General features: G+C 38.2%; 3 protein-coding genes across 3 annotated transcripts in view; 2 read left to right on the top strand and 1 right to left on the bottom strand.

Annotated features, from left to right (window-relative positions):
* The window catches only part of orc2 (origin recognition complex, subunit 2), a 21,496-nt gene extending 17,232 nt beyond the window's left edge, over positions 1–4,264 (top strand). Inside the window, exons 14-17 of the mRNA XM_056241760.1 lie at positions 746–917; positions 1,701–1,762; positions 1,843–1,961; positions 3,960–4,264. Of these exons, the coding sequence (XP_056097735.1) occupies positions 746–917; positions 1,701–1,762; positions 1,843–1,961; positions 3,960–4,043 (437 nt within the window). The 3' untranslated portion in view covers positions 4,044–4,264. The remainder of the gene's footprint in view (positions 1–745; positions 918–1,700; positions 1,763–1,842; positions 1,962–3,959) is intronic.
* A 637-nt stretch (positions 4,265–4,901) lies between these two features.
* On the bottom strand, positions 4,902–10,448 carry cfap410 (cilia and flagella associated protein 410). The gene is made up of 7 exons (XM_056241756.1): positions 10,249–10,448; positions 10,062–10,080; positions 9,083–9,129; positions 8,657–8,889; positions 5,774–5,921; positions 5,587–5,677; positions 4,902–5,036 (listed from the first exon to the last, which is right to left on the bottom strand). The coding sequence occupies exons 1-7, from the start codon at positions 10,323–10,325 to the stop codon at positions 4,902–4,904; spliced, it is 750 nt and encodes a 249-aa protein (XP_056097731.1). The 5' UTR covers positions 10,326–10,448.
* An 895-nt stretch (positions 10,449–11,343) lies between these two features.
* The window catches only part of LOC130076638 (ATP-dependent 6-phosphofructokinase, liver type-like), a gene marked incomplete at its 3' end in the record, with an annotated part of 8,587 nt that continues 7,430 nt past the window's right edge, over positions 11,344–12,500 (top strand). The window contains exons 1-3 of the mRNA XM_056241791.1: positions 11,344–11,522; positions 12,103–12,176; positions 12,329–12,406. Of these exons, the coding sequence (XP_056097766.1) occupies positions 11,441–11,522; positions 12,103–12,176; positions 12,329–12,406 (234 nt within the window). The remainder of the gene's footprint in view (positions 11,523–12,102; positions 12,177–12,328; positions 12,407–12,500) is intronic.

Raw genomic sequence — 12,500 nt, 5'->3', positions numbered from 1 at the left:
AACTTTTTAATAGTTTATTTTTAATAAATAAACTTCTATAGCATCAGAATTGCAAGATATAAATTAAATGCAATAGTGAGAATTTTTTTAGAATTGCGAATTAAATGTGTAAAAAAAAGTCTGAATTACGAGTTATAAATTTAACGCAATAGCAAGAAAAAAGATCAGAATTGCGAGATATAAACTTGCATTTGCAAGATAAAAACGTCTGAATTGTGGAAAAAAATGTACTTGCAATTGTGAGAAATATTGCTGAATTGCGAAAATTAAATGTGCAATTCTGAGAAATATCTTCAGAATTGCGAGATATAAATTATACGCAGTAGCAGGAAATAATGTCAGAATTGCGAGCGAGTTATAAACTTGCAACAGCGGTAAAAACGTCAGAATTGAGAAAATTAATTAAACAATTGCGTGAAATAAATTCAGAATTGCAAGATATAAATTAAATGCAATAGTTGTGAGAAAAAAAAACGTCAGAATTGCGAGGGAAAAACTTGCAATTGCGAGAAATGTTAGAATTTAAAAAAAATACACTTGAAATTGTGAGGAAAAAAGTCAGAAATGTGAGTTTTAAACTCTGAATCACAAGAAATAAAGTGAGAATTGTGAGATAAAATGTGGCAATTACTTCTGTGTTAGTCTGTGGCAGAAGCAATCTTCCATAGATACTGATTTAATGGCCGTGTAATATTGAGTAGATGCTGATACTGTCTGTAATAAACCCCTGGTGTGTGTGCTTCAGTCTGGGATCAGGCCAAGATGAGCATGTTCAACTGGCTGTGGTACGAGACCACGACGTACCTGCCGTACGCTGAGGAGACGTCGTACGAGAACTCTCTGCTCGTTCACCAGACGGGGGCGCTAGCGCTCAGCTCTCTCACACACGTGCTGCGCAGCCTCACGCCCAACGCCAGGTGACAACACTAGCCTCAAGCACAGTCATTCACAAATCAAACGCACGTACAGACCATAGACTGTATAAAACACTGGGCGTAGTGTGCGTGACGTCACTCGTTGGTTCTGAAGCCCAAAGTGGGCGGAGCCGGCCGTCGCCATCTTGGCCGCGCGTCACTCCCGGATAAACGAACATGTGCAGCGAGGCGGATTAGCTGAGGTGACGCTAACACACAGAAGACAAACGCTAGCAGTGACATCAGCGGCAATCCACCTGTCACTCAAGTGGCCACGCCCTTAATTATGCACAACTTTAAGGCTAAATATAATTTAAACGGATGAGTTATAAAAAGATTCACCCCCCTCACAGTCGTCATGAAGAGCAACATTAGCGATATAGACCAAAACCACTTTTAGCACCAGACTGTGATCATGTTTATTCTGCTGTAAAGTTGGGCATTTTAACATGCGGGTCTATGGAATGAGTCTCTTCTGCAGCCGGCCTCTAGTGGCCAGTGGAGGAACTGCAGTTTAACTCACTCAGTGCTGGATTGAAGAGAGTTATGGTGTGCGGGCGTGAGAGAGACTGGGAGGTTGCCGATTGGTACACACTGATTTCATGCTGCGTCAAAAGTAAATCTGGATTTATAAAGTCGTTAAAGGATGAAAAGCATGCGTTTGAACTTTTTGCAGTCGTACACCAGTAATTAAAACAATCCAATATTCATTATAAAAATGTGAACAAAAATAGAACAATAGTAATTTTTGTATTGTATGATATAATAATTGTTTGTAAATTGCAGAGGAATCTTCAGATTACTGGCAGAGTTTCAGCTGGAGAACAAGGACAATCCTGCGTACACGGGTGAGCATCGCCACTGCCACGAGGGCATGTATAATCCAGCTCCTGGGTGTTAAAACTTCATTGTTTTGTTGTTTGTTCAGGATTGTCTTTCCAGGATTTCTACCAGCGCTGCCGCGAGTCGTTCCTGGTGAACAGTGACATCACTCTGCGCACGCAACTCACCGAGTTCAGAGATCACAAACTCATCCGGACCAAGAAGGTCAGAACTCGCCTGTCCCTTCATATGTGCAGAATAACTCAAGCGATCATTAAAGGGATAGTTCACCCAAAAATGAAAATTTGCCCATGATTTACTCGCCCTCAAGTCATCCTAGGTGTGTATGACACTCTTCTTTCAGACGAACACAATCTGAGTTATATTAAAAAATGCTCTTCCAAGCTTTATAATGGCAGTGAATGTTTTTTTTTTTGGAAGTCCATAAAAGTGCATCTGTCCATCATAAAAGTGCATCTGTCCATCATAAAAGTGCATCACACTTTTATGATGGTTAGATGCACTTTTATGATGGACAGATGCACTTTTATGATGGACAGATACACTTTTATGATGGACAGATGCACTTTTATGATGGACAGATGCACTTTTATGATGGACAGATGCACTTTTATGATGGACAGATGCACTTTTATGATGGACAGATGCACTTTTATGATGGACAGATGCTCTTTTATGATGGACAGATGCACTTTTATGATGGACAGATGCACTTTTATGATGGATAGATGCACTTTTATGATGGACAGATGCACTTTTATGATGGATAGATGCACTTTTATGATGGACAGATGCACTTTTATGATGGACAGATGCACTTTTATGATGGACAGATGCTCTTTTATGATGGACAGATGCACTTTTATGATGGACAGATACACTTTTATGATGGACAGATGCACTTTTATGATGGACAGATGCTCTTTTATGATGGATAGATGCACTTTTATGATGGACAGATGCACTTTTATGATGGACAGATGCACTTTTATGATGGATAGATGCACTTTTATGATGGACAGATGCACTTTTATGATGGACAGATGCTCTTTTATGATGGACAGATGCACTTTTATGATGGACAGATACACTTTTATGATGGACAGATGCACTTTTATGATGGACAGATGCTCTTTTATGATGGATAGATGCACTTTTATGATGGACAGATGCACTTTTATGATGGACAGATGCACTTTTATGATGGACAGATGCTCTTTTATGATGGACAGATGCACTTTTATGATGGACAGATACACTTTTATGATGGACAGATGCACTTTTATGATGGACAGATGCTCTTTTATGATGGACAGATGCACTTTTATGATGGACAGATACACTTTTATGATGGACAGATGCACTTTTATGATGGACAGATGCTCTTTTATGATGGATAGATGCACTTTTATGATGGACAGATGCACTTTTATGATGGACAGATGCACTTTTATGATGGACAGATGCTCTTTTATGATGGACAGATGCACTTTTATGATGGACAGATGCACTTTTATGATGGACAGATGCACTTTTGCACTTTTATGATGGACAGATGCACTTTTATGATGGACAGATGCACTTTTATGATGGACAGATGCACTTTTATGATGGACAGATGCTCTTTTATGATGGACAGATGCACTTTTATGATGGACAGATGCACTTTTATGATGGACAGATGCACTTTTATGATGGACAGATGCACTTTTATGATGGACAGATGCTCTTTTATGATGGACAGATGCACTTTTATGATGGACAGATGCACTTTTATGATGGATAGATGCACTTTTATGATGGACAGATGCACTTTTATGATGGACAGATGCACTTTTATGATGGACAGATGCTCTTTTATGATGGACAGACGCACTTTTATGATGGACAGACGCACTTTTATGATGGACAGACGCACTTTTATGATGGACAGATGCACTTTTATGATGGATAGATGCACTTTTATGATGGACAGATGCACTTTTATGATGGACAGATGCACTTTTATGGACTTCCAAAAAAAAAAAACCATTCACTGCCATTATAAAGCTTGGAAGAGCATTTTTTAACATAACTCAGATTGTGTTCGTCTGAAAGAAGAGTGTCATACACACCTAGGATGGCTTGAGGGAGAGTAAATCATGGGCTAATTTTCATTTTTGTGTGAACTATCCCTTTAATGCAGTGTTATTTGTGTGTCAGGGCGCCGACGGGGTGGAGTATCTCCTCATCCCGGTGGATAACGGGACCCTGACTGACTTTCTGGAGAAAAACGATGTGGAATGAAACCTGGAAACCGTCAGGTGAATGTCACCTGATCTTTCTGATAAATAACATGTCAACTTTGTATCATAAATGATTTGGTTTTGTGCTTCATGTTCAAGGAAACATGGCAGATCTAAGGTTTAAGCGACACCTAATTCGTTTTGTCCACTTAATCATGTACAGTATTCTGTAAAATTGTGTAGGATCATGATGGAAACAATAAATATTCTTGTGCATCTGAATTTATTTACATAGAAAAATACATTCTCGTATGTATTATTTCAACACAAAATGCTGTTCCACTTTATTTAGATCATTACAAAGCAAAACATTTTCTCCAAAACAGGAGTTTGAACAGCAAAAGGCAACTTGGTAACAATCACAAGTGAGCATGAAAGATTTAAACAAACAACAGCTTTACATGATTCACTGGCGTTGTCCCGTACAGGAGTAGATCTGAAGTATCGCAGTGATTCAAAATGACTATGAAATGTTAATATCTTGAGCATAAAACAAATAACTCAAGACATTTATTATAGAACACTTTACAATAAGGTTCTGTTTATTAACATAAAACGCATTCGTTAAAATGAACTATAATTCGACAGCATTTAATATTCTTAAAGTTAACTTCAGCATTAACGAACACAGTTTTTTAAATCAACAGTTGTAACATTAGTTAAAGCACTGTGAACTAACATGAATGAACCGCTGTATTTCTACGAACATAAACAAATGTAGTAAGGAATATACAGCAAATGCAGTAACAAATAAAACCTTATTGTAAAGTGTTCCTGAAATCAGTATAAATGTGTAGTTTCTCCCGGTATGGCCTGTGCTGGTGGGCCGCTGGTGTAACGGTGTCTCCCGCGGGCGAGGTCATGAGCAGACAGGAGATCTCTCTCTCTGTCGACTGCGAGATCTGAGCTTGCTCTCCGTGACCGACTGAACGATCCTCAGCTCCTCCACGTCCAGATCCTTCAGCAGGAGCAGAACGGCCTCGAGTGTGTGACACTGAAACCAGGAACAACACACATTAGTTACATATGAGCAGTGTTGGAGAACACTACTTTTAAAAAGTAATGCGTAATATTGTGTTACAGGTGAAACTGGAAAAATGAGAATATGGTGCAAAAGTTAATTTATTTCAGTGATTCAACTTAAAAGGTGAAACTAATATATTATATAGACTCATTACATGCAGAGTGAGATATTTTAAAGCCTTTATTTGTTATAACTTTGATGATTATGGATTACAGCTTATAAAAACCCCACATTCAAAATTAGAATATTGTGAAAAGGTTTTCATATCTGTGAGCCATAATCATCACAATTATAACAAATAAAGGCTTGAAATATCTCACTCTGCATGTAATGAGTCTATATAATATATTAGTTTCACCTTTTAAGTTGAATCACTGAAATAAATGAACTTTTGCACCATATTCTCATTTTTCCAGTTTCACCTGTAACACAATATTACGCACTACTTTTTAAAAGTAGCGTTCCCCAACACTGCACAAGAGCTGCTGTTGAACGAGAGGATGATTCTCGGGGTTTGTACCTTCCTCTTGTCTCCGGCCTCTCTCGGGGACGCCAGCGAGGGGAACTTGTCTCTCGGCAGAAGCTTCATTCCCAGCTGAGCGCGGATCTTACTGCGAAGACACACAGACACACACACACACAGACATCAGTGTGAGAGTGTGTGTCAGCTCCACATCCACACAGCAGAAACACAGGGCAGGTCTTACTTGGTTTCCTCCATACTGTAATTAAGAGGGTCGTTCTCGGACTCTGCTTCTGTAAGGCCATTGGTTGAGCTGGTGGGGGCGGGGCCTGGAGGGCTCACAAGCTCCTCCCCTTCCTTTAATGCTTGTGCGAGTTCCTCCTCTGTAATCACTGACAGAACAAACTCATGAATATTCATATCTACAGTCAAACCTAAATTTATTCAGTCACATTATCACAGTTTATTCGCTGTAGTTTAGAAAATGGTGATGAAATATGACAATATTTGACTGGTTTTGTCCTTCTGTTAGACTCTCACACATGAATTATGTTGAATATCTGTCAGCTGTTAAATTTAACTACACAATTAGATAATACCAGTTTAGCTCAACCAGTGACCAAGCAATGCTTCATGTTGTTCAGTGTGTGTGTAAAAAGAGCATTAGCAATTACAGAAAACACACTTCAGCAAAACATGATCAGCTCAAAGTGGAGGAATCATTATTGGTCCCATGTTTTAATAAATGTTACTGGTAGTCACTGTATGAAGAATATTTAGGTGTAATATGTCACAGTTTGCTGTATTTTGCTCTCCTCACTTACAGAAATGAACTATAGTGTCCTGCACACACTAGTGAAAAACAATGATATCTGGGGCCTCATGTATAAAACTTTGCGTAGATTTCATCCTTAAAGTGTGCGTACGCACATAAGGCAGAATTTGCGTACGCACAAAAGTTTTCAGATTTATAAAAGCGTGCGTACGCCAGAACCTGCGCAGAATTCACTTTATAAATCCCAGTCAGCGGAAGATTGTGCGCACGCGCGTCTCCTCCCCGAAACAACCATATATGGAGCTTACAACGCCTAGTTTTACTATGCATATCCTCATCTGCATGTCATTTGCATATGATTATTCATCCACGTGATACCATGTTTAACGGTACGAAATACGGATGTGCCGTCACATTATTACATTCATAATTTTTTTTAGCAGCCTATATCCTTGCCTTGTTTTTGAATAAATAAATCAAATAGTGTAAAATACATTTCAGAGAAAGTTTTTCTCAATCTTTTCCACTGGCCAAAGAGTATTTTTAATTGATTTATATTTTTAATGGAAACAGATAGACATTGTTGTGCATTATTTGCACGAAACTATTTCCCCAGACAATCTGCTATTAGCTATCAGTTAAAACATTAAAACACAGCATGGCAGAGAGAAAAGTGTTCAAAAGCATTGCATCCACAACAAATAGGTCTATTTCTATTTATTGAATATATATTTTTTGTAACTTCTCAGTAATGATTTCATGTAGCTAGTTTAAGTGAAACTCCATTAATGAGAATGGCATATTTAATCTAAATATTTATATCAGAAGTAAAACAGTTTAAATCATTCTTTTATTTATTTTAAATGTTATTGTGAACACATGCTTCTTGACGGTTTTGTAATGAACACCGTAGTTAGGACCGATGATGAGTAGCGATTGTGCTTCATGACTGTATTTGCAGACTTTGACATTTTATGATATATGTACATTAAGGAAAATATTTCCTTTTTACACTGTGTTCTGCAGTTCTCTAATAAAAGGGTATTTCATGCTATTCTGTATCACATGTAGTCGCGCCATGTCCTCCTGCGCTCCCGTTGTGGACAATGTGACTGTAAGGCAGCGCTGATTATTATTATTATTATTTTTTTTATATACATTTTGAATTACGTTTGGATTTTACTAGATGTATATAGCCTAAAACAATCGGCACAAATAACACTGTTGAATTTAATCTTCATGATAATGTGGATATAACGTATGAAATGGAGTGAAAATTAAATGTCATTAATTCTTATAATCGTTCTTCTCACATTTATTTTCTACAATCTAACTTCAGTTCACGACCTCACCATCTGTGTCGCCAATTCCCTTTGTCTCCAGAATGTGCGTACGCACGGTCAAGAGCATCCTCACGGTGCGCACTTATTTACGCTAAGTTTATTTTTTATAAATCCCGATATGTGCGTGGAAAAATGTGCGTACGCATATTTCTATGCCCATTTTGTGCGTACGCAACGTTTATACATGAGGCCCCTGGTGTCTAAATAATTTTTAGTTTGAGTGTACGGAAGTGAATCAATCAGAACTAACTTTATCTGGACAATAACTTTATTCTAGAGCTGCTGTAAAGCCTAAACACTCTCTGTTACTGTAATCTCCTGTTATCACTGTAAAGCTGCTGTGAAACTCTATATAGTTAAAGCGCTGTATAAATGAAGGAGACTCGACTCTATAAGCTTTATCCGTCACTGGGTGCGTTTCTGTTACAGATTTGCGCAAAACTTTTGCCTTTTTTTTCTAAATGTCGATAAAGAACGATTGAGAAATGATTGATGTTATGTGACCAAACGTAATTTTTTCCCTCTCGCGATAATCATTCCAAACATCATGGCGACGGATGTTGGTGGGTTTATGTATATCCCAGCCGCCGCACTGGACATTATTATTAATGGAAGGAGACGTGTGTGTGTGTGTGTTCTCCAAGCTTTAACGGCAAGGACAGACTCTTATACTGTGAGCGGCACACATGAGGCGTTTCTGGGTGTTTCTCCCTCAGATCGGCTTCAATCTCTTCATTGTGGCGTTTCTTTGAGGTTTAGAATCCAGTATTCCTGTAATACTTTAGTCTTTTATGAGTTTAATAAAGAACTCTGAAGAGGTGACTGTAAATGCGACAAAAACTGTTTCCATTGCAGCTTTGTGAAATATTCCTTTTTCGAATGGCCTGAAAACCTCCTCATGATGCGAGCGCAAAAGCTATTTTGATTGTGAAGTAAAATTGACGTGTTTCCATTGGGCGTATTTTCAATTTGCGCAATTTCCAGTGTAATGTAAAGGCGCTGCACTCACGCTGGTTGTCGAGCTTGTGCAGTCCGGGCAGGGTTCTGATGACGGTCAGCCGGTATGTGTTCGGGTCGCTAGAGTAACAGCACGGGTTCTCCGCTAGCCACAGGACCTTCAGGTAACTCAGACCCCTCAGATGCTGGAGTTCACACAGCGAGTGGATGTCGTTGCGTCGCAGGTAGAGTTCGCTCAGATGCTGGCAGGACGAGATGTGCTCCAGAGACGAGATGTGATTCGCACTGAGAGAGGTAACATTGTATTCATTTAAACAATGTAATAATTTAAGGCAGAAACAATGAGCTCATTGAAGTAATGTATACTTGTTTGTTAACGTATGATTATGACATTGAGAAGAATGTAGCGTTGGTGCGTGTTGAGGCAGAGATACGAGGAGATTTATAATTGATTATTCCCAGAAAGCTCAAAACAAACCTCAGTGTGAGAACCTCGACATTAGGAATCTGCTCAAATATGGAGATCTGTGGAAAAATGAACACATATATACTTTACATTTATACATATGGTGTACTGAATAAATGTCATATTATATAATAGATGGGTATACAGTTGTAATCGAAATGAATCATTTACTTTTCGGACTATTCTTTTGACCATATTTCTAAAATACAGTCAAATGTGACTCAACAAACCTCGCTATTCAGATATGTCATGTGTTCTAGCTCGAGCACACCTGGTGCAGCTAATGAAGCCCTTGATTAGTGAGTCAACACCTGTTCTGAAGATCTGTGCTGTTCTGAGGGATTATATTCAGGGGGTTGAATCATTTTGAGACTGTTGAAGTCATTAAAAGTTGCATTTTCAGTTTAATTTGGGGAAAACACTTCCAATTACTTTTTATTTTAATTATTTCTGTTTGATTTGTTCATCGCAAACAGCTGAAAGTCTGTATATTTTGCCAATAAACCTGATTTGCAGTGGGGGTTGAATAATTTTGATTACAATTGTACTATGGTATATGAATATGGAAATCATTCAGTACCACAGTATTACCAATGCTAACTATGAAAGCCCATTTACGCCACATAAAAAAGAAATCATGCTTTTGTAAATCATAATTATGACATAAAAAAATGTATGTAGTGCTGTCAAATACACACATATTATAAACAAACTTTTATGTTAGATGCGATTAATCTATTTGACAGCACTAAAATTATGACATTGCAAAGTCATATTTCTAAGATGAAAATTGGAAATTGACATACTAAATCAAAATTATGTCTTTATATCATTTTAATCTCGTAATTATGACTTGGTATGTCATACTTTCGATTTACCAAAGCCTGATTTTTGTCCTTGTGTGACAGAAATGGTCTTCCATAGATAACAGTGTGTTGTAATATAATGAGATTTTAAACATTAAAAAGAAGAATAAAGATTCAATACTCACGTCTGTCAGATTACAGCCCCTGAAATACACGAATAAATTATTAGAGAATACAGTACAGTTATTCAGGAAATATCATTCATGTAAATCCACACAGCATAAACCCAATACAGACTAATGTTGAAGGAAAACTATAATTAAACGACTGGTTTTCATCAGGCTAGCAGCTAACAAACCGCAGAAAACACACCAGCAGTTTAATTTCTTCACACTTTCCAGGTCCGATGCTTTAGCCCGAGCCAGAACAAGTTTCCGGGTTAATTTCATCTTGATAAATATTAAGGTTTTGTTTGTAAGTGCGTCAATGTTGATCCCGAACGCGTCTGGGGAACATCACATCTCTGCTTTCCGTAATCAGTCACTGCGCATGCGCGTCACTCCGCGTCCATGACAACAGCGCGTCTCCATTCGGGCAGTTCACAGATCAGCAGCAGAGGGCGACAAAACAACAACTGTCCAATACAGTTGGTCAGATATTAATAAATAAAGTCAAAGAAACTCACTTTAAAATAATAAGTAGATATTATCCATGAAATAATTTTATCAGTACGTTTAAAGACGGGGTTTCTCCATTATGCTGTTTTTGTAAAGAGGAAACATTTGTACATTTATTTTTTAGTTGTGATAAATACCACATTATTTTGGTCCAAAGTTTCTCTGTTTATTTTTGAGGTGCTTTACAAATGTGTCACTATAATGGTCTTGTTTATGGATTGTGATACCGGTTTACTGGAAATGGATAATATAACTAAAAATTTAATTTTATTTGGGAAATATCAAATACATAAAGCAAAATGCTGGACTATTTTCCACGGACTTAAATGTTTTTTACGACTCTCTGACTTCAATAGAGAACAATCGTAAAGCTGTTGTGTGCAGAATTGTGATATTATTTTTTATAAATTCAAGTGTTTTATGACTCTGTATTTCCCTATAGTTATTGTAATAAAAAAACCGTTTTCGCATAATAAGGCTTTTTAAGGGTTACAGGAGGTTAATGTTTTTCCACTGACTCTCACTATAGCATTACTATTTTAACTCATTAACTTTTTACGTTTAAAACATTACACATTATGTCATGAAATGAACTGCTTCAGTCAGCATTAGTTTTAATTGAGGAATTATCTGGAATTCGAGCATTAATTGTTTCATTACTCAGTTTAAGTCAAAATAGCTATTCGATCATATGTAATCTTTATGGAGATAATTCAGAGAAAAGTATAGCTCGAGGCAGGAGCGCGCAAACAAACATGGGGCGGAGGCGTACGTGCGCGCCCCCGACACAATTCGTGCGCTACGTGCGGTGAATATCAGAAGCTTTCAACTGGGAACCAGTGCGAGTGTTTTCCTGTGTTACGGGTTTATATTAGTGATCTTCCATCATGCATGTGGACTTCGAGAAGCTGCGGATGAGCGGCGCGGGGAAAGCCATCGCGGTCCTGACCAGCGGCGGGGACGCGCAGGGTAAACAACAACAACATCACAATAAAAGCATTCTGGACAAAGAGCGTTTCCGACGCGAGACGCGATGCATTTTAAACGCTTCAGTTTCAGTACACCTGTATGCATGATGCACAACATAACGTGTAAATATAGAAGTCTTACACACTTCATGTGTGTGTGTTACTACCTGTTGTAGAGGAATGCACTCGTGCAAACACTGCTAAACTCCTGCACTTCATGATACTAATGCAAAAGTGTTTCTGCTCAGTGTATTTTGTGTCATTTCCTGATTTTCTCAGTTATTTCTGTGTTATATGAGAGAATCTGGGGCAGAATAATGCATGAACTGTTATGTAACTTATTTGAGCAGCGCTTTCTGTCATGATCTAGGGTCTTCTCGCTGCTCTTGTTTGTTCTGGAATTGTTTGCACGGTAAATTGGCACTGCATGTTGTGTGTGTTGCCAGATTGCATTGTGCATTGCATACACTTTGTCAAATCATGTACATGTAGTTGTTGCATTAAACACTAATGCACTTTATGCATTAAATGCATTTTGGTGTGTGTGTGTGTGTGTGTGTGTGTGTGTGTGATTTCTGCAGGGATGAATGCTGCTGTTCGAGCTGTAACACGCATGGGCATCTTTGTAGGCGCTAAAGTCTACCTGATCTATGAGGTAGGAGCTTCTGCTGGGCGAGAGACACTGAGAGCTTGTGGGATTTTCTCTCTCTCTCTCTCAAATAATAAAAAATATAAAATGTGCTTTATTATTGGCAGACAATTTTACAGTTTTCAATGTATTGCCAAATCATTTCCTCTCTCTCTCAGGGTTATCAAGGCTTGGTTGATGGAGGAGATCATATCAAACTCGCCAACTGGCAGAGCGTCACCAACATCATTCAGCTTGTAAGTCTGAGACACTTTTCCTCATCTTCATCTTCATCAGTGTTTAGTGTGTGCTCCAGCTCCAGTTCTCCTCTATATCAGCGTCAGTGTTCCT

Source organism: Rhinichthys klamathensis, unplaced genomic scaffold (assembly GCF_029890125.1).
Source record: "Rhinichthys klamathensis goyatoka isolate OS25496 unplaced genomic scaffold, OSU_Roscu_1.1 h1tg000672l_1, whole genome shotgun sequence".
Taxonomy (NCBI): Eukaryota; Metazoa; Chordata; class Actinopteri; order Cypriniformes; family Leuciscidae; genus Rhinichthys; species Rhinichthys klamathensis.
This window is presented reverse-complemented; position numbering and strand designations above follow the sequence as displayed.

Bases quoted from the DNA above. Each gene is read 5' to 3' on its own strand.
- cfap410 (XM_056241756.1), bottom strand. From the start codon at position 10,325: ATGAAATTAACCCGGAAACTTGTTCTGGCTCGGGCTAAAGCATCGGAC. The intron at 8,890-9,082 runs GTTTGTTTTGAG...TACCTCTCTCAG, and splicing joins GTCGAGGTTCTCACACTGAG to TGCGAATCACATCTCGTCTC. The intron at 5,037-5,586 runs GTACAAACCCCG...TCCTGGTTTCAG, and splicing joins AGGCCGGAGACAAGAGGAAG to TGTCACACACTCGAGGCCGT.